Source organism: Hevea brasiliensis, chromosome 8, assembly GCF_030052815.1.
Source record: "Hevea brasiliensis isolate MT/VB/25A 57/8 chromosome 8, ASM3005281v1, whole genome shotgun sequence".
NCBI classification, from domain to species: Eukaryota; Viridiplantae; Streptophyta; class Magnoliopsida; order Malpighiales; family Euphorbiaceae; genus Hevea; species Hevea brasiliensis.
In genome coordinates this window covers 48,116,046-48,137,990 of record NC_079500.1, presented here as the reverse complement: position 1 = coordinate 48,137,990, position 21,945 = coordinate 48,116,046, and the positions used below count along the sequence as shown (strand labels likewise).

General features: G+C 31.1%; 1 protein-coding gene and 1 non-coding gene across 2 annotated transcripts; one reads left to right on the top strand and one right to left on the bottom strand.

Moving 5' to 3' along the window:
- The first annotated feature begins 13,092 nt into the window (after nucleotides 1-13,092).
- TRNAR-UCG (transfer RNA arginine (anticodon UCG)) lies at nucleotides 13,093-13,166 on the top strand. Its single transcript has one exon. It is a non-coding gene; the product is annotated as a tRNA-Arg (tRNA).
- Nucleotides 13,167-14,910: 1,744 nt separating this feature from the next.
- Nucleotides 14,911-20,829, bottom strand: LOC110671915 (uncharacterized RNA-binding protein C1827.05c). Its single transcript, XM_021834543.2, has 9 exons — nucleotides 20,588-20,829; nucleotides 19,882-19,975; nucleotides 19,659-19,779; nucleotides 19,503-19,558; nucleotides 17,118-17,165; nucleotides 16,930-17,027; nucleotides 16,166-16,235; nucleotides 15,885-15,995; nucleotides 14,911-15,381 (listed from the first exon to the last, which is right to left on the bottom strand). The coding sequence occupies exons 2-9, from the start codon at nucleotides 19,969-19,971 to the stop codon at nucleotides 15,331-15,333; spliced, it is 645 nt and encodes a 214-aa protein (XP_021690235.2). The 5' UTR covers nucleotides 19,972-19,975; nucleotides 20,588-20,829; the 3' UTR covers nucleotides 14,911-15,330.
- Nucleotides 20,830-21,945: the final 1,116 nt, after the last annotated feature.

Here is a 21,945-nt window from a genome sequence, read left to right as displayed (position 1 = left end):
ATGGTCAATAATGACCAAAAGAGATGTGTGGAAATTGTGAGAATGAAAGTTAAATTCGTAGGGCAAATGGTCATGCTGCTGGCAGCATGACCAAGCCAACTTTGAAGGACCAAAACGGAAATTTTACAAGTCCAATTGATATGCCACCAATTGGGGATGAAAATAGACATAAAATGGCACAATTTTCATTAAGGAACCATGGCCAAAAACTGACCAAAACTTAGTGAACCAATTGACCAAAGTGAAATGAGAGCAGTCACATCAAGATAAACTGACCAAATGAACAGTAATTGTTCATTTGGTCATAACTAGAGCTAGGAAGGTCAAAATGACTTGAAATTTTACCAGTAATTATATAAGACATAGATCTAAAACTTTCATGAAAAACACCAACCCAAATTATGCCATTAACCTAATCAAATGATTAAGCAAAGTTGAGTTATTGAACCTGCAAAACTGCAGATTTCCATTTGAACAGTAAAGTTCCAATGGCTATTACTCTCTCTAGAAAACTCCGATTTAGGCGATTCTTGAACCAATGGAAACCTAAGACATAGTAGAACATTTCGTATGAAGGAAATTAGACCAAATTATGGACTTAACTTGATCAAATCATTGAATGAAATTGGATCAAAAATCGCGTAACCTAAATCTGCGATGAATGAGCGATCGTGAACAGTAATTGTAGTTTGGCTATAACTTGAGCTACAAAACTCCAATTGGGGTGATCCAAAAATGAGAATACACTCAAGACAATAAGGAACATTTTCTATGAAGGAAGTTTTGCCAAATTCCAACAGTAAAAGGGCCAATAGAACAGTGCAACTTGGAGCACCAAAACTAAATATTTGACAATTTGACCAAAAGGATTTAAGCTTTGAGAAAATGACCAAAACCAACAAATTTAATGACCACAATGTGGTATGTTGGTGAAGTTGGAGTTCCCATACCTATTAAGCCTTAGAAAGTCAACCATTTGACTTGAATAGTGGTGAATAGTAACCCGAAACACAAAAATTTCGAGAACGTCGAATTTAATATGTTAGAACTAGGTAAATGTGAAGCTAAATTTATTTTGGATTTGTGTTAAGTTCTAGTACTGAAACATTGTAAAATTGTATGTTTCAGTTGAAAAGAATATCAGGAAGGAACCCGAGGAACCGAGTCGAGGCTAAGGGACGACTCGCTTGAGGTTTGTGCACAACATCTCCATGCTTTAAAATTCATTGATAAAGTGAACGAAATATGTATTTTACTTGTGCTTTGGAATTGTTGAAAGTTTAATTGTGACATTATTTATGATGTTTTGATTTAAACTGTGAAAGTTATTGTGTATATTTGAAATGACAATGTTTAGCAAATTGTTAAGATAAGTTTTGAAACCACAGTGTCATGGCCATATATTTGAACACCTCACTAGCACGACTAGTGGGGGTAATTAGTTTCAAATTTTGATTCCTTCTCTGGAGAAGTGTTAAGGTGTGCCAATAGAAGAGGATGTGAATGGATATCCATATATTTGAGCTAGCTAGCCTTGTGATGTGATTTCTCTTTAGCTTCTGGCTATTGAGATTCTATTTGTTTCGAATGGCATGATTTAACTATGGGTTTTATGAAATGTGTTTTGATACTTCGAAATGAATGTTGTTTGCATTAAAATCTCATAATTCATGTTTTGTGTTTAATGCTCATGTTTAGTCAAATTTTTCAATAAATATGATTTTATTTTTGCATAAAGATTATTTTAGTATGTTGTGCACCATTGAGTCCTAGTACTCAGCGATAGCTTTTATTGCTGTCGCAGATACAGAGACGAGTGGAGCAGCAGACTGAGTTGCTAAAGATTGAGGATCATTCAGCCTAAAGTCTTCGGGTATAATTTATACCCTAATTGTAAATATTTCTTTTGATGTATGTATTGCACATAAATGTATGGACATGTAAAAATGGGTCTTGAGCAGTTGTATAAAATTTGTATAAAGCTGTAATATATATTGTAGTTTGAAATTCTCTTAATGTAAATTTTGTAATGATCTATTCAAATTGTTTTGTTTCTAATGAATTATGAATGGAACTATTTTATTTAATTTGAATGAAATGGATTGTTAGTATTTTGATGATCATTGGATACCGGATTTGAACTTGAAAGTTGATAAATGTGTTGAGAAATTGTTTGAGATTGAGTTTGAAATTGAAGCAGTGGTTGAGAAAATTTTTAGAAGTGCTTTTTACAGGTATTTGAAGAACTGTTTTCTCAAAATATAGAGGGAACTCTGTCAAAATTTTATAAAATTTGCGGAAAAATAAAATGGGCTAAAATTTTTAACTAGCTTTCAACTTAATTACATGTTTAAAATACTTATTAGAAATGCTCACCACTTATCAAAAATAAGAAAATTGTTTTAAAATCCCTTGTAGGGTACTTAATGAGTTATCGGTAGGTGAAGTTCGGTAGTTCATTAGGTATTCTACGGGATCATATTATGCCTTACAGAGGGGTAAGGTGTGACAAAGGGTGAGCTGAGCTCCCAAATTTATTATATATTGTGTTTACAGGTCGGGCGAGTCAAAAACTCTCCGTTAAATGGTCCCTTTTATGGTCGGACTCTATCTGGTTGAATTCTTGAAATTGGGTCCAAATGGGCCTTAGAGTTAGGTTGAGGAATTTTTAGGCTTACTACGGGCCAGTCTGGCCCATAGGTTGGGTCGTGACAAATGTGGTATCAGAGCTTAGGCTTTAGATTCATGGGAAAGTGTGTACCTAGAGTTGTCACATGCAAAGTATAGGATTCTGTTTCATCTTTTTTCTGTAATTCTTTGTTTCTAGATTCTGCATTATTCCTTGGTTAATATAAGAGTGCTTCAGTTTAGCACCTCAGTTTTGAGAAGTACATAGAAGTGTGAAATAGAGTTAGCAGACATATTGAGGTCTGCCATGGAAATACGTTCTCCAAGAAACACTATATTTCTATTAGTATGGGTCTAAGTGTTGTGCCTATCTGGTGCTAGGCACGAGTACATAAAGGTGAGTTTTGATAGTATAATTGGACTAGATAAGGGTGAGGATACCACTGCTAGCAGTCGTCAGTGGATGACCCAGTCAGAGTAAGTTTATGATAATAGTAGATTCAAGAGAGATAAGAGATTAGGAGACCTAGTCTGTCAAGACGTATCATAGTAACTATACAATGTTCTCGATGTCTGCTCTATAAGCTACAGATTACAGTACCGATGTGAGATTATTGTGTAGAGCAACGTGCATCCCCGTGGTGCTCCATAATGAGGGTGTTTATAGATGGCCTCTGTTTTGGTATAATTATGCCAGAACAGAGTTCTATATCTGCAGAGGAGTTGGGAACTCCTAGTTATAGATCTAGAGCTAGAATATCGAAAAGTCACAATTGGGTGCTAACTAGAGTCAGTAACTTGGTTACCCTAGCATGAGCTTGAGTTACATCAAGAGTTGCCATCAGACCAGAGGTTGCGGATTAGTTGTAAAGTAAATGTGACATCTATAGAGTGAGACCATCTGATCTTCGGTATGGAATTTTGGATGGTTTTTACAGTACGACAGACATTTTGCTTAGAGCTTAGTGAGAATAGTATACCTTATGTGTATCAGCAAGGTGTAAAGTACAACCTTACTACCTAAGGAAGGTTGGAACTATGAATTGATGATTTACAGAGCTATGATATGATAAGAGAGTCATTAATTTGACATGGTTTTGGCAAGGTGGTAAATGTAGTACCTTTGTTATAGTAAGTTAGGGTATAGTCATATCTTTTCAGAAGGGTTCGAAGGTTATTACTGATAATGATGACTTATGGAGTAGTGTCCCAGATGGGATTGTAGCGTGAGATAGAGAGTTATTAGATCAAGTGTTCTGGAGAGGATACAAGTTCCATGTAGGAATTATAATATGTAAGATCAAGATGTATGTGAGCCTTTAAATTGAATGACAGGTTTGGACACCTAGTATTTTAAGTTTAAGCTAATTAAATGGATGAAAAATTAGTATCGCTATAGATCCCCTCCCTAAGGTAGTAGGGGGTAGTATGTAGTCCAAAAGGGTAAGAATAGAGATCACGCAGGAGAAGTATGACTGTTATTCCCTAAGTTTATCCTTAGCTTCTTAATGCTTAAGACTAAAGTATACTCCAAATAAAGTAAAAGAAAAAGGACAAAAGTTAGCATCGATAAATCATAGAATATGTATATATATATATATAGATGGAGTGCGATTCAAATGCAGTAGGAGAGATAGCCTGAATGCCAGTAGAAGTCTAGCTAGGATAGTTAGAGGATCAATTCTGAGTAACATTGAGGTACAGATGACGTGGTAGGGATAGTGGAAAGGTATAAGTTTCTGATATGACAATCAGGTTCAAAAAGAAAATAGAGCTAAAGGATGGAAGAGTGAAAGTTCGGATTTGGGTAAGATAAAAAGAGTTGGCTAAAGAATAAACTGGAAAAACATATTAGGATAAGATTAGGAAGAATAGAGCCAAAATACCGAGGAGGTGAATGTGGTTTTAGGAAGGGTAAACGAGATAAAAAAAATAATAATAATAAGGACAGAGAGCGTAGAAAAGGATGGCATTAGGAAGAACATTGTTAAGTTTTGGAACCCAGAAGTACAGGACTTAGAGCAGGTCATAATTGATGTAGTGTTAAGAGCCTGAGCCTAGAGCTTAGAGTTATAGGATCTGGATTATACCTTATCTGTTTTCTAACCCCAAGGTAGGATAATGGGGCAATGACATAAGAACCCTTTTGGTTGTTGACAGTATAATGGAAATTAGGTGAGGTGTGCGACCAAAGTAGGTAGTAACTATTGAGCGTGCTGTGGTAACTTGAATTGTATTATCAGATAAAGAAGCAAGATCAATAGGAGTAAGTTGGATAAAAGTCAACATAAGGGATATAAATATGCAAGATGAGGGATAATATCACAGAGGCTTGATATTAAAATTTAGAGTGGTGAGACCTAGAGTAAAAAATTAGAGTTAGACATATATTTTCAGTGTGATCGATAGAATAATTATGTAAAAAAAAAGAGTAATAATAAATAAATAAATAAATAAATAATAGTATGATAATATGTAGCAGAACGCTAATAACGGTTAGAATAGGACAAGATATGTATAGGTGTAATTATAAGATATTGAGAAGTACATGAATTAGAGGAGTGATTATTGGTAAGATTGGAGTAGATCTAAAAGAATCTGTGAGTTCTTTTATCTTCTAGAATATAACTAAGTATAAAGAGCGTTGGATAAATAATTATAAGTATGGAAGATAAATGGAGAGTAAAAAGAAAATAGTAAATTCTAAGATGGTATGTCAGGCAGGACAACAATATAACAAATGGTAGATACAACTGATATCTTGTAATAACGCACAATAATTACAAAGAAATAATGAAACTAAAAAGGGAGACTAAGGGGTATGAGCTAAATCTTGTTTATCAAACAATGGTATACCATAAATAGTGGTAGAACATTTCTCCTTCTTTTCAAATTGGCTCATGTTTCGATTCAAAGAAGATTATATTAAGAAGAGAGGTCGTGTCAAAGTGACCCAATTAATTGAAAATTTGATGGGCGTTAGTACATATCCAATCTTTTGAGGCAAAAATGATGATAATGGTATACCTAATGTAAAGTATGAAAGAATGATCAGAGAGGTGATAAGAGTTAAATCGAGCTAGTTACTAGGGCTTACAACCCTTTTGAACTATAAGTTGGAGGAAGTGCTATTTGCTAATGAGTTACAGCGAATGAAATTGTTGCTAATGGGAAAAGTTGAGGCTGAAGTTTGGAAAGCTATGGGCAGTATACGTGATTATATTAAGGAGAATGAACACGTGAAGTATCATGTTCAGAATTAAGGCATGGCACATATTTCCCACAGCCGTGTTAGTTCATATGGAACTTATAATTTCTGGGGCTCCTATCCATCCAGGATGAGTAATTTCCTACTAAGCCTAGTAGGAAATGATAATGTTCTGATAGGTAAGCTGGGAAAGGGGATACAAAAAGAATTTTCTATGGTTAATTACAAGTATTACGTAATGTGAAGAATGTGTTGGTAGGAGTCAATCGTAAAGTTAGAATTCTCAAAGTAATGGAACTAGTAATTAAGATAAGACTAAGAAATTAAAAAAAAAAAAGTTAAAGTTGATGATGGGATGGACATCCTTGAAGGAAAAGGTATAAGGGTGAGATAGGACTAAGATTAAGGAATAAGTACACCATGTTGAAAAGATATCAACAATAGCAGAAATAGGAAAAAAAAGTGGATAAGATCCAAAGGACAGGAAGAAAGCTCAGTAGAGCTAGTTATAATGATGAGGATAAGAAGGAATAGGTATGCTAGGAACACATTAAGAGATGTTTGAAACAAGTTATTATGAGATGATGGATTAAAGGAGTAGTAGAGCCTCGATCTAAGTGCCAACGTGTCAGAAGTAGGCCACATACTAAGAAGCTTTAAGAAGAAGTCTAGATATTTCCATTCCAGAGAAGGAGTGGGAAATGATAAAGTTACATTAACTGGGTTGTTAGGGAATACAAATACATTTGTCCTATAAGAGAAGAGACCCGGTTCACTTTCAAATATTGATAAGTGGTGTAGGGTACGCTTGACACTTGGATGGAGCTCTACATAACTAGTTACATAAGATGGACAGGAGCTGGTCTAAGGATCTTAGTAATGACACAAAAGAGATTGAAAAATTGAAGTATCATGGGAGTGAGAAGATTTATAGGTATTGATCATTAAGGTCATAGGACAAGTAAAGGTTTCGAACAAGATGTATATGATAGGTGCTACAGGAAAGCATTTCATAGGATAATATAGGGTAAGGAACATAAGTCATGTTTTTGGAGAATAGAGATTATTGAAACAAAGGAATGAGGACTGAAGTCACCAAGAGACACGTTAAGGCGTAATAAAAGTGAGATAAGCGCCAAAGTTGATTAAAGTTATCAGATATCAAGTCGAGAGTATTAGAGTTATAATGAGTATTAGAGATGACAAAAAAAAAAAAGGGGTAAATGAGTAGTCAGATGTGATGGTTTAGACTTAGAAGAAGGATGGTGGTTGGCATACTACGACAGGGGCAGATAGACATAAAAATTTTTAACCGTCCATGCAGATCTAAGGTGGAAAGATGTAAAATTTGCAATGGCTGACCGTGTTCTTGAAGGTTTCTCCTATGAAAAGGGTTATGAGATTTGAAAAGAAAAGGCACATTGGTACTTCGTTATATAGGACCTTTTAAAATCATGGATAAAGTGGGGGTAGTTGCCTATCAGTTAAAGTTGCCACCAAATCTTTCTCATCTCCACCCAGTATTCCACATTTTCATGCTTAGAAAGTATGTTCCCAATCCTTCTCATGTGCTATGACCAAACACAGTGGAGTTAAATGAGAATTTGATCTTTGAGGAGCAACTAGTAGCTATAGTAGACTATCAGATGAGACAACTTTGGTCAAGGCAAATCCCTATGGTTAGTCCTGTGGAGGAGTTAATCTATGGAGGAATGCACTTGGAAGTTAGAGTGGGATATGCGCAGTAAGTACTCATAAGTTTGATATGCAACTATGTGTCATTGTTCTGCTTTGTGTAAAATTCGAGGACGAATTTTCTATAAGGGGGGAAGAATGTAACATCCCTAATTTTCAAATAATAATAATAATAATTATTATTATTATTATTATTATATATATATATATATATATATATATATATATATATATATTATTCTAACCCTGGTAATGTGGACTTCGCGTATGTACTTTCATTTCGTGGAAATTTGATCATCGCCGGAATCTGTATTTTCGGGCCGAGCAGATAAGCTGCTAGAACCATTTCAGAATCGGGTCAAGATTATAGGCTACCCCACCGTTTTCAGATATTCTGGACGCGTTTCGGTTGTCAGATTTGGCATAGGTAAACTCGAACTCTACATTACTCAATTTTTACCTTGTACTGGGTTAGAATAAAATTTATAAAATATTTGTAGATGATAAGAAAATTACGATTCCTATTGCAAAGCCTTATAATATTGTTAAGGACCGCGAGGCATATTTATAGAATTTTTAAAGTTAGTTTGGATAGTTTTTGAAAAATATTAGTTTTGAAGTCTTATAATTGAGTTGTCTGATGTTGTGATTATTGCTTGGTTTGGAGGGCCCAAGAGGGGCCATATAATGATGATGAGATATGGGTTGAGTTTAGAAGTGTTATTTGAACCATTTTGCAAGTTGGATAGGTCATAGGTATAGGGGAGGCTCTGCCAGATTTTCAGCACAACTTAGGGTGTCTTTGGTCTTTTCTAAACTTGTATTGAATCAAATATATTAAATAATTGCAATGAAATTGTCAGGTGAGCCAGGACCACCTTCCTCCTCCGCCCAGCCGCCGCAATGACCTCGGTTTAAGTTTGTGAGTAAAATATTAATTTTAATTTTAATTTCGATATTATTATATGTTCAAGCATGCCCATGCATCACTTATAAATATATATTTATGTAGTTAAACACTAGGCACGTTTTATATTGCATTCATAATTGTTGAAGTGCCATGGATGTTGTTTGTGGTAATTTGGAGCAGTGTGTGTGCGTGGCGTGTATGTGGTATGGTATTGGATATGGACAGGACAGGTAGACATAACTTGAGAGACACTCGTTGGGACCCGGTCCTTCAGGGTAGACACGGCTTGAGAGACACTCGCTGGGACCCCGCATTTGGCTTGAGAGACACGGCTTGAAAGTCCGGCTTCAGAGACACTTGCTGGCAGAGGTTGGATTTAGAGGGTTGTATAGGGGATCGGCTCCCATATATATATTGTTTGACAGTGTTGGGTGTGTAGGTGCTCCAAATTGCCTTTTTGCTGTTATGATATGAATTGTATGAAAATTATGAGAATGTTGCATATCACTCCACATGGTGCATTAACTTTAGATAGCTATAGAGATTATGATTAAAATTGGTATTTTAGTCTTTGAGTTGAACGCTTACTCCTGTTCATCTATTTTTTTCCAGGCTATAGGAGGATTATTTATTGTGGCTAACTTACTCTTCTTCTTCGCAGGTCCATTAATAGTATTTAATGTACTTTGTACAATTGAGTTAATTTTTAGACTCCGCATGTGTTAGAAGCACTTATTTTTATTTTGGACCTGTATTATAAAAGTTATGTTGGACCTATAAAATTGTTAACTATATGTATGATGCGATTGGATGAGGGAGCTGAGCTCCCATTTGAGTTATGATATTTTGATTATGTGGAGGGTGAGCTGAGCTCCCCAATTTATTATATATTGTGTTTACAGGTCGGACAAGTCAAAAACTCTCCGTTGAATGGTCCATTTTATGATCAGACTTTGTCCAGTTGAATTCTTGAAATTGGGCCCAAATGGGCCTTAGAGTTGGGTTAAGGAATAGTTAGGCTTATTACGGGCCTCGGGGGCTTTAGGCTTGCCCAGGTCCTAGTGCCGGTCTGACCCATAGGTTGGGTCGTGACATTCAAAGATTTATTAGTTAATTAATATGATAATTTTCTAAAATTGCATATAAAAAATGTAAATCACGATTATGAACATTAAGTATAATGTTCAACACACGTTAAAAAAAAAAAGCTAGTAATAAAAAAGTCTATCCTTGTTTATTTATAGAAAATAATTTTTCATTTTCATTTCCTTTTAAAATTTAAATTTTTATTTTTCATAAAAAATAAGAAAAATGCTTTTATCTGAAAATTAAAAAAATAATAATTTTTTAATTCAAAAAATAAAAAAAATTCATGTCTTTCATAATTAAAAAATTATTATTATTAAATATATTTTAAAATCTATTATTATTAAAATTTTTAATATGTACTATTCATTTATATTATAATAATATAATTATTTTTATTATTTTAAATAAATATTTAATTTTAATTATAAAGAAGTTACCGCATAATTTTAATTAAAGAAAATGTATTGTTTTTCGTTTACAAAAACAATTGAAAAACAAAACTTTATTATAAAGGAAAATAACTTATAGTTATTTTTCAAATCTTAATTGCATTTAAAGATTTAGTACATTCTAATTTAAATTTGTTAAAAAAAAAATTATTCCAATTTTTGCAGCCTCTTCCTTAGTGGAAGTTATCATCTTGGCAGAATATGGGCACGTTTTGGCCATAGGTTTGAAGCAAGCAATCTTGGCAATTTTGGCCAATTTGAGAGTAGCAAAGAAACCAAGTTCCATGAGGGCCATATGTGCAGTATATATGCTAGGTAGCTTGACTGGCAATTAAATAGGCTTCTCGCTTATCAAGTAACACTATTACATTTGATAACAATCCGCATTTTTTAGAAACAAAACTAAATTATTTTCCTACTGAAATAGTTTTTGAAATTTTTTGAATGTTTTTAACCCTTCCTCCCTCCATTTTTCATTGTTATTTGAATGTAATAGAGTGTGAAATTATTTATTTCTGTTTGGTAGAAAAATAATCAATTTTGCAATCGATTATTGTAACTAACTGAACTCAGTTACTATTAGCAATTAATTTTATAATTAATTTGTGATTTCGATTTTTTTTTAAGTAAAATAGTTATTTTTAAAAAAAATTTAGCAACTAACTCAAGAATTAGTTACTAATAGTAACTGATTTATAATTGGTTATTAAATCGATTGCTAATTATTATTAGAAAAATCTTAAATATACGATTAGCAACCAATTAAGAAATCAGTTGCTAAAATCTATTGCTAATAATAATCGATTTTAAAATAAGTTGCTAACATCAACTGATTTAGGAAATCGACTGTTAAATTAAATAATTATTTTAATTGGCTCTAGATTTAGCAACCGATTTTCAATTGATTATAGAAATTAGCAAACGAGTTGCAATCGGTTGCAAAAATTGATTTTTTTTGCAACCGATTTCTTATCGGTTATTAATAGTAACTGATTTTTATAACTAATTGTAAATCGGTTGCTATTTTTTTTTTTCCAAAAATTTTCACCTTTTTTTTTTCGATTTGTAATCGATTGCTAACAATACCAATTTTTACAACCGATTTTTTCTCTAAAAATTTCTTCCCAATTTTTTATTCTTCTTTTTTTATTTGTAGCCTATTTGCGAATCAGTTGTTAATAGCAATAAATTTTTGCAACCGATTAAAATGGTTGCTATTAGTAACCGAATTTTTTTCCTCCAAAATTCTCAGTCAATTTTTATTTTTTTTTATTTGTAATCAATTTGCAAATCAGTTGCTAACAACAATCGATTTTTGAAACCGATTAAAATCGGTTGCTATTGGTGACCAATTTTATAACCAATTACAAATTAGTTGCCAAATTTTCTCCTAAAAATTTTCGCCAAATTTTTAAAAGAAATTAGCAACTGATTCTTTTCTAACATATTTTCTTCATATTTTTTCTTTCTAATCTACTTGTTCATCACTTTTTCCTAATCTATTTTCTTCTTCATTTTTTTTTTATTTCTTATATATTTTCTTCTTCATCTTTTTATTTCTCATTTATTTTCTTTTTCATTATCCTTTTCTTTATCATCTATTTTCTTCATCATCTTTTTCTTTTTCATCTATTTTTTTCATCATATTTTTCTTCCTCATCTTTTTACCTCTTCATCTTTTTTTTTTTTTGCTTTCTCATCTTTTTTTAATTAATTTATTTTTCTTTGACATAAAGTAAAATTTTTTGTATAATTGTATTTTTTTTTTAGTAAATTATTTGTAGTATTAATTTTTAGTAACTTTTTTGTTATAATATATATGGTATTTTTTTTAGTAATTTATCTTATAAATATGTTTTTATATTTAATTTTTTGTTAATATTTTTTATAATAGTTATTATTAATAATTTTTTACAATGTTTTTATATTAATTTTAAGTACTAATTTTTATTAATAATTTATCATTTTAGTAATTTTTGAATAATTTATTTATTTGAATTTTTTATTTCTTATTTGAAAATTTAATTTTTTTAATAATTTTTTTAAAATTAGCAATTGACTTTTTGATTGTTAAATTAGTTACAAATAGCAATCGATTTATAAAATCATTGTAAAATTATAAAATTAAAGACACTAAATTTTTTACAACTATGTTTTGATTACTATTAGCAACTAATTATTTTTTATCAAAAGTTTTTTTTTAAAGTTTAATTAATTTAGCAACCGATTTGGTTATCAATTACTATTTATAATCAGGCTTATTACAACCGACTGAATCGATTACTAAATCGATTAGCAACTAATTTTAATGGATTAGTCACTAATTTGGTCAGTTGCTAATTTTATTTATTTATTTTTTAATGATAGGCTAACCACACTGACAAAGAATATTGCATCTTTCACACCCACTCGCATCTAGAAGCATTCCATCACATATATATTGGTTTGAAACTAAGACCTCTTAAACAGAATGAATCTCTCTTACTACCCTATTTGAAACTATTTTAGTCGATGTTTTTTTAAATCTTTGTTTGTTAGATATATTCTATAAAGATTAAGGTTTCATTTGTTTTGTGAAATTTTTTTTTAAAATATATTTTGTACTTTTTAGCGTTTGGGGCATTTAAGAAATAGGTCAATAGAAAAATATTTTCCTAATCAAAGAAAAAATTAAGTCATTTTTAAAGAAAACGAATTTCTCTTTTCAAAAAAGTAAAATTTTCTCAATTTTAATAATTTTATTAAAATATAAAAATACTTGTACATGCATAACATAAATATATACTATTAGTTTAATATTACAATCAAATAGTGAAAAATATTTTCATTAAAAATATTTTTTTTAAAAATTATTTTCATAAAAATTATTTTTCATATATAAGTTATTTAAAAAAAATAGAGCTTAACTCTTAATTACTCTCATTGAAATATAATAATTAGTAATACAATTGCAAAATTTTACAAGTATTTTTTTTTTTCGGGAATTGAAATAATAAATATTTAAATCTAAAATATCACATATCAAGCTCTAACTTAATTTAATGTAATATGTGAAAATAATAATTTAATTATATTTCTCTAAATATAATATAACTCTCCAAGGTAAAAATTAGGACCGCATAGCGCAGTGGATTAGCGCGTTTGACTTCGGATCAAAAGGTCGTGGGTTCGACTCCCACTGTGGTCGATTTTTCCTCCCTATTTTTTCCTTTCATCTTTTTAATCCTTCGTGTCTTTTTCAATTTTTCATTTTAACTTTCGTTTTACCACTATAAGAAAAATCCAAATTTATTTTTACTTTTCTTTTGTCCATTTTATTTTTTATTTTTTTGCTTATATATTTTCCCTATCCAATATAAAAATTCTTAATCCAATACAATAAATTATCCTTGTTTCTATTTTAATCTCAATTACCTAGTTTGTGTATACTATATTTTAAATAAAATAATATTACAAATTAATTTTTACATATTTTATTTCTCTAAAAAAATTTTCATATATTATATTAAATACTCTTTTATAATTAATTTTTGACAATTTATTCATATCAAAACTATCTTATTGATAGTTTAAACTTATAAAATAGATAAATAAATATACATAACAATTGGACTTATTAACTTTTTTTGGTTTTTCCATTTTATTTCTGTAAATTGATTTTCTAGAGTAATTTATATACAATAAAATGTAGAAGTAATAATAAAGGTAAATTAATTTTTTTTTTCAAACTAAAATCTTGAATTTTCTTTGCACTGGTGAAGTAGATAATATTCTCCTAAAAACACAGATAATATCACAATGCATTTTGTGGTGGTCATATTAAAATTTTATATTAACATTTTTTTAGAAATATTTGAAATATTTTTTAATTTTAAATTCCATATAATATACTATATTATATTATGTAGCTATCCAATGAAATAAACCAACAAAGAAAGTATTTCTTTTTTTCTACAATTTTTTTCCTTTTTTCTCCACAATATAATCAAAATTTTTGTTCCCTTTTTCTGGTAATAAAACTAATAAACCAAAATTTTACCATTTAAAAAATTAATAAAATATATTCCTTCTTTTTTTCCTATCCCTTTTCTTGTAAAAAAAAAAAAATCCTAATTAACAAAAGAAATTACTTCACTTTAAGTTTTCATTTTTTCAATAATATATATTTTACAGGTTTTTTTTAATAGAATAATATAAAATTATATTTTTAAGTAGAAAAATTACTTCATACAACCTTTGCATCTAACTGTTGATTATAATGAAATTCTTATTAATAAATGTAACTAAACTGTTACGCATATAACTAAATAATGAAGGAATCTCTCCTTCCATCATCTTAATCTGTTTCAAATTTCCCATTGGCATTGACAAACAGAAGAGAAGAACAATGTTACGGTTTAAAAATCTCACTCTCATCAACAAGTTCATTGATTTCTTAACTTAAATTCTCTTTCCCTCCCTTTCTTCTACAAACCCATCTCAAAATCTCCAAAATCGAATCGAGATTTCTCCTTTTGCGCCAAATAACAACAATTCTCCGAGAACCCAAAGGTCAAGAACAAGAAAAGCGAAATGGGTCCTCTGATAAATATCAAATGGGTGAGCTGCTGCAGGACCCAAATCCTGACAACATCCCAGCCGTTGGATTGACCTTTTGCCTACATGGGCAAGGGTTTGAGTTGTGTGGCAGTTGCTCTTCGTCTCTGTGGCCATTCTCCTTACTGCTCGAGTACCTGCTGCTTTTATTTTCATTCTTATTACACTTCTTTAGTGACTTCGCTTTCGTGAAAAATAACATTTTCTATTGATTTCCGTACACATGTATGTAACGCCCAAATGCATGTTAACTCTTGAGGGTTCTATATTTGTTTCTGCTTCTGTGCCAATTTGAAAGGCAAGATTTATTGTTTGTGTAAAGGAACCAGGAAAGATGGACAAATCATCAGTCTGCTACTGAACCCTCAATTGAAGAAATACATACTCAAATTGTTTATCTTCTTCCTTTCTTGGTTGTTCGTACTACAAAAATAATATTAAAAGGGAAAATCTACATTTGTGGGGACGTCAGTTAAGTAACGGAGCATTATACTGTTAGAAACCTATGCAGAAGTAAACAAAACGCAGTTCACATAAGCTTCATATAGGTTGCTTTGCTGATTCTTTGATACACAGCTTAGTTAGAATTTCTGGCAATGACCTACTTCATGAAAGTTGCCTATTTGTTTACCTGTAATGACCCGAGCAGAAAAGTGGAGCAAGCATGTCAAAATTTTCATCCACGTTAAATGAAAAAGATAATTGCGCTGAAACAAAATTTTCATAATATTTTCCATTGAAATTTCCTCAAAAGCCTAATCTTCATCAAACTTGATCCTTTTGGAAGCAGGCTGTACGTCACCCACCTGAAAAACAACAGTACTTTGATTACTTACATGCAGGAACAAAATTAAAGGCAGACCATAATTTGGTTTAGGGCATAATGTGCTAACAAATAAAGTCATCATAAACTGAAAGAACTTGTGCCAAATTGGATGCATCTGTAATCCTTTTAAACAAGACTGAACTGAAGACAAATTGATTTTTTCAATTACAGTAATTATTAAGAGTATCAACCTACTTAAGAAGCAATCACAATTAATTTCATGTCATTCACATGTGGTTAAGAGTGACAAAAAATAACACGACAATTGTGCTGCAGACACTCCCAAGTATGCACCTGTTTCTTGTGCAACTGACCATATCTTGCAATTTAGTGAACTTAACTGATTAAATTTAGAATTAGCTTTAGTTCTAGATCCTGATATCAGCAATGTAACAAGTGAAATCCAGCTAGCCTTTTTTTTTCTCTGATTTATATTTTCATATAAGCAATGAGATGACAAAAAGATAGGTCGTGGCTTCTTACAATTTCTGGGCACTCATAATCAAGACCAGCAGCCTCTATCATCTTTTGCCGCTTCTGACCTTTCTTCATAATCTTTTCCACCAACTTTTTATGCTCTTCAAGTGTTCTATCCTGAGCAGCCATATCACAGGAAATATTTATTTTGATTGATAAATAACATAAGAAAAAAGAAAACTAAGAGGGAAAAAATGAAAAGAAAAGCAGGAGGAGGAAGAGAAGCCTCTTTCTCTTAAGCATCAAAATATAATCAGCCTGAATTGTCACTTATCCACATTTTATACCATGTTCTGCCGCTTTCGCTCAATTTGGACCCGGTCCAATGGTTTATATTGATAATTAAAACCTTTCCACCTATGTTGAGGGGAAAAAAGAGAGGAAAAATGGATGAGCAATGTGAAGAGAACATTAAAACTACAGTTGCAGTAGTCACTACATGTTAAATGATGAGGGAAGTGAATTACAATCTACTTAAGTCTGTATTATTCCATGTATGGACATTACCCCTAAATTCTATAACAAGACTTTTGTAATATACAACCTTGATTCATTTCAATGGCACCTGAATGATTTGATATAGTTCTAAAATGATCCAACTTTAAACAGCAAGAGCATTGAAGTTACAAAACCTTAAACTTTCATTTTGATGCATCCATCCATGAATTTAAAATAGGACAAGCACATCACCCAGATCTCATTTTTCATGATATAAGATAAGTGCTTGTGCTCACAGTTCACAAAGTAACCATGCAATTCCATTAATATGATAGACATTATTCCTGATGCAGGTGCATTTCCATGCACACAAATGTTCCATTTCTATATTAAATTTAAGAGAAACTGTTCAACAGCTTACCTGTCAAAAATCCAATCCAAGAAATAATTTAAAACAGAAAAATTATCCTTCTAAGTAGTTCAGCCCTTTGTTCTTAATTAGCCAAAAATTTTGAATTAATATTTCAACAAAAGGAAGGGTAAGATGCTATATCAACTCATTCCCATGTGATAAATAGCAATTAATATGTAATAGAAAAGAAAAAAGATTTACAATTTTGGATGAACATGCTCTGGAGGGATAAGATGGACTTGCAGAAGATGCTCGAACAATAGATAATTATGCATACACTCAGCAACAACTTCAGCCACCTGCAACCAGTAAAGAGGTATCATCAAATGAAACAAAAAATGACATACTACAGATGCTTTGACATCAAATTCCACTACAATGAATTGTACCTCAGGATCTGCAAATTCAATGAATCCATAATGCTTTGATTTTCCAGTCTGTAAACAACACAGATTGAGTGATACCAAAATTACTACCACCATATTACATTAAAGACACAATTGGCTTAAAAAAAAAAAAAAAAAAAAAACTATAGTACTTTTAGTATGTAAGTTTGAGAATCCATAATGATATCATGTGAGAATTGATCTGTCATGAGATATTAGAGAACTTGGAGAAGCCTACAAATCCTTTTCCCCGTACTCGAGACACTTCAGGTTATACAAGGACATAGTTTGCAGATTCATCTACCTCCCCTTGGTTCCTCATTCCAAATCGTGAGTCCCAAATTGCAGGATGTTTGGGTCCCAAAACGCTGCAGGACGCAATCTGAATTGCTAAATTCTAGCAAACCCATTAACTCAACACAGTGCCATTGTGAACACAAAATCAAAGGAGAAATGGACGTAAGGAGAAGAAATATAAAGAATTTGAAGAATTATAATTCAAATTATTGATTTTCTGTTTTTGTTCACAGTGGTGAGCTTCAACTTCAATTTTCTATGGGTGCTAATGCTTATGACATTGCTGGGAGCTTGCGATGAAACTACATAATCATAACCAACAGAATCACCATGAATCTGTGAAAATCTCAACAAATCACCTTTTAAAATGAGAAAGGGCGAAGAAGATGAGATTGGAAAGTAGAGGAAGTGTCGGTGTTGATGAATATAAAGCTGAATAGGGGACTAATTCTTTCTCTGTAACATGTGTAATTTATATGGTGCCATGTAGAAGCTAGAAGCTTCTAGCAATTTGATTTAAAAAAAGAAACCCATTAATATTATTAATTAATATATTATCATTTCTTTTCAAAAATAAAAAATGAAATATTAGATTGCCACTCTCATTTTTAAAATAACTAAATAAATTCATACAGTAAATTATAATTATTATTTTAAAAAAATATTGTAAAGAATAAAAGTATTAATTAATATATTTAAAATTAAACAAATTATTATATTTATGATCTATCTATAACATATATAAAAGTCTTAATTTTTTTATAATATTTAAAATATTAACTTTTAATATCACTTAAATTTTAATAGTTTATAAATAAAATTTTTATTATAAATTTATTAAATATTAAAATTAATACTTCCTATTTTAATTGGATAAATAATTTTAAGTAGGACTCTTTTTACACTATTTATAATATTAAAAAATTTTAATTCTAAAAACATATTATGAGAAAAATTTTGATAATAAGTATTAACATTAGTAAAATACACCAAATTTCTAATTACATTTATAAAAAATATGAAATATACAATTAAATTACATTTCCGAGGATTTAACCCAAAATCATTTAGAGTGGAGAAAGAGAATCCATATAGCCGACCCCAAATTTTTGGGATAAAGGTTTAGTTGAATTGAGTATACAATTAAATTATATACAATAATAAAATATATTAAATTTCTATATTTAGTAAAATTATAATATTAAATTAAATTATAAAATAAAATTTTACATAAAAAGTATAAAAGATCATTATTTTACATTCAATGAATGCAAAATACTATTCAAATGTAAAGCAATCCAAAAAAGCGAACCAACTAGACCTACCCTTCAAGTACCCAAAAAGTAACCAAGTGGCCAATAGCGTTCCTATTCCCATACCACGACCCACTACGTACCGCATTCCAAGTAACTATGGTTTATTTAGTCATAAAATGCTATACTAAAATGGTAGAAATCTAGTTTAGTGGTTTGTCAAATGTTAGAAGGATATACATTTATTTCCAAAAAACAAATGCAATCCAGATTTAGTTGAAGCCCATACAGCAGCCCACAAACATGGTAACAATTATATGATTTCCAGAACTAGCAAGAAAAACATAATAAAATTCTTAATATGCAAACTACATATTGACTTAATTAGGCCTAGAGGTGCAACAAAGCAGAATAATCCCCAGGCAGTTTTTAAGGAAGATCCATGAAACCCCAACTTTAAGTTCAAAGTGGCCTAAGCAACAATCACGCCATAAGAGGGATATGTTATCAATAATTATGATCTTGAATCCCTATTAGGCTCTCAATAACCAGTCATAATTTCTACAGTTCTTATATTTATCATTCTCTTTCTGATTAACTAAAAACCTTTCCCAAATTCACACCTGAGGGCCATTTTTAAGAAATAAACAATAAAATTAAAACACAACCTTTTAATTTATTAATATATAAAAGATAATCATCAACCAGACAAGAAAAGATCCAAAACAAAGACTTGAACCCACAAAAATTCCATATTCATATACGTGTGTGTCACATCAACATCGATACACATTTTTCATCCTACAGCAAAAACACTTAAGATAATTTAACATCGAACCTTCTTATTCCTTGCAATTCTCAATCTCTTGATAGTACCAAACTGGGAAAAGTAAGCTGTGCAAAAAAAATAATAAAAATAAAAATTAGCATAATTGACTAGCACAATAACTGCATCAATGTTGCATGTTCATACATTAAATAAATGTAAAAATACCTTCCATTTCCTTCTCATAGAAACCATGTGGTATCCGACCAATATATAACACAGTAGCAATATTTTTCTGCTCCTTTTGTTTAGGTAGCCGTAGCTTGTGCTCAGGTCCACCCTCTAAGGGCTTCAAAACGCAAATAAATTAAAATGACAATAAAATTAAATGTGTAAATGAAAAATAAAAAACAAAAGGGCAATTTCGGTGTGAAAAAAAAAATGAACCCACCAAGAAATCAGCAGGCTCTTTTTCATTAGATAATTGAGACGAAGAAACCTTCTTCAAGTTCTTCAACACTTTCTTCTCCTTAGCCCCCATCTCACTGACCAAACCAAAAGTCACAAAAACACACTCATAAACATAAGTTTGATTTAGTTTTGACAACACTGTTAGCAGCAAATTTTGAGCTAACCAAACCCAAATCCGTTAAACATCCTTACAAATCACACCCATCCCAAATCTGATTACAAATCACTCCTTGCTATCCATACCCGTCCCAAGTTCGAATACTGCTACTCACATACTACCCGAACCCACCAACCCTTTTTTTATTACTGCTACCCAAACCCATCAAACCTTTGTATAAAACCAAAGCAACTGGATTGATTTTGCAAACCTGAGAACAAAAGCCTCGTAGTCTAATAGAGTGAAGGTTATATTGCAAATCGAATACCAAAATCACAATAAGAGCACACAAATTAATAACCATTGATCTTAATTAATAATAGGCATCTCTATCGGCTCCATTTTCCTTCAACAATTAAGCAACTAAAACTATTTTGTATTAAGCAATAGGAAATTTCACTTGGAATAAAAGAAAGTAAATAAAAAAAAACCTAACAGTATCATACTAATATAATAAAACATCATCAGAAATTAAGCAAAAAAACTTTAAGAATACTAAGCATTAAGGAGATTGATCGACGACGGCGACCTGAGATAGAGAGAACGCTACTGGAAAAGGTACTGTGGTTGCTGGGAAAACGACCTGTCTAGTTGCCATTGTCAGTAACAACAGCAATAGATGAATAGCGAGCGCAAAGGAGTGAAGGAGAATGTTAAGGAGAGACTCGAGAGAAGAAGGAAGCGGCAATGAGTGACAAATCAAAGCTGTAACCCTATGCGAAAAGAACGTCGTTTGGGCTGCCCAGTTTCAGTCACTTCAGATGTCACAACAACGTCATTTTTAATACTGCATTTTAGACGCTCTTATAAAAAGATAAATTACAATTTAGTCCCTGAGATTTTATTAAACCTACAACTTAATCTTTATAATTTTAATATTGTGCAACTTAATCTCTACAATTAGAATTCTACTTAAGTGCCCTCAATTCTAACAAAAACAAGTAAATTTTCCTTGACTTTATTTTCAATCCGAAAAAAATTTAGTCTTTGATATTTTATTTTATTAATAATTTAATTCCCTATGTTTAATTAAACCTACAATTTAGTATTTATAATTTTAAAACTTCAGAAATTAAATTGTTTTAAGCTTGAAATAGAGTTAATGATATTTTAATAATTTTGCTGAGTTTAACAAAAAATTAACTATAATTTTAATGACAGTATCAAGAATTAAATTATTTCATTTTTAAATTACTGGAATTAAATTATAGATTTAACTAAATTAACCTGTCAAAAAGTTGCCTAAGTAGCTTAAATCAAACTTAAAAATGGAATTGAATCCAATCGAAATTTAAAAAAAAAATGATACTGTTGAAATTAAATTCAAATTAAATTGAATCAAATTTAACTTATACCAAACCAAAGAACCAAAGTGATGTTGCTTGAAATTCTCGGGTCAATGAATGGTTGGAGTACCATCTACAACGAGAGAAAATGGTGAGGTCGATGGTCTAAGTTAAGCCACTCTGATGCTCAAGTTAATAGATGCTAAAGAGAGCAAATACCAACAAAAAGAAGAAGATAATAGAATTATGTACCTTGAACATTGATATTGATCATATTTATAGAGTCGAGGATAGTACCTTTCTCGTTTTAGACAGGATTTCGCTGGGTCATATCAACTCAATTCCCTCCATTCTTTATGGAGGTGCCACCTAATATGTCTTATATTCCCGGTGATAATATAGGGCATACTTTTAGCATGTAACCAATTCATACTCATTCATTCTCCTGTCCTATCCAAGCAACAACTTGTCCAAACACTAAATGTTTTATCTGAACACCTTGTGTAACACCCTTAAGTTCGGTAGTGCGTTCTACTGTTTCAGTGACCAGTGTTGTCCGGAAAGCTATGATGCCTAGAACTACACTTCGATATGAGTGAGG

Coding starts and splice junctions, on each gene's coding strand:
- LOC110671915 (XM_021834543.2), bottom strand. CDS start 19,971: ATGGGGGCTAAGGAGAAGAAAGTGTTGAAGAACTTGAAGAAGGTTTCT. Junction 19,780..19,881: donor AAGAGCCTGCTGATTTCTTG/GTGGGTTCATTT, acceptor TGCGTTTTGAAG/CCCTTAGAGGGTGGACCTGA. Junction 15,996..16,165: donor AGCGAAAGCGGCAGAACATG/GTATAAAATGTG, acceptor ATGGCTGCTCAG/GATAGAACACTTGAAGAGCA.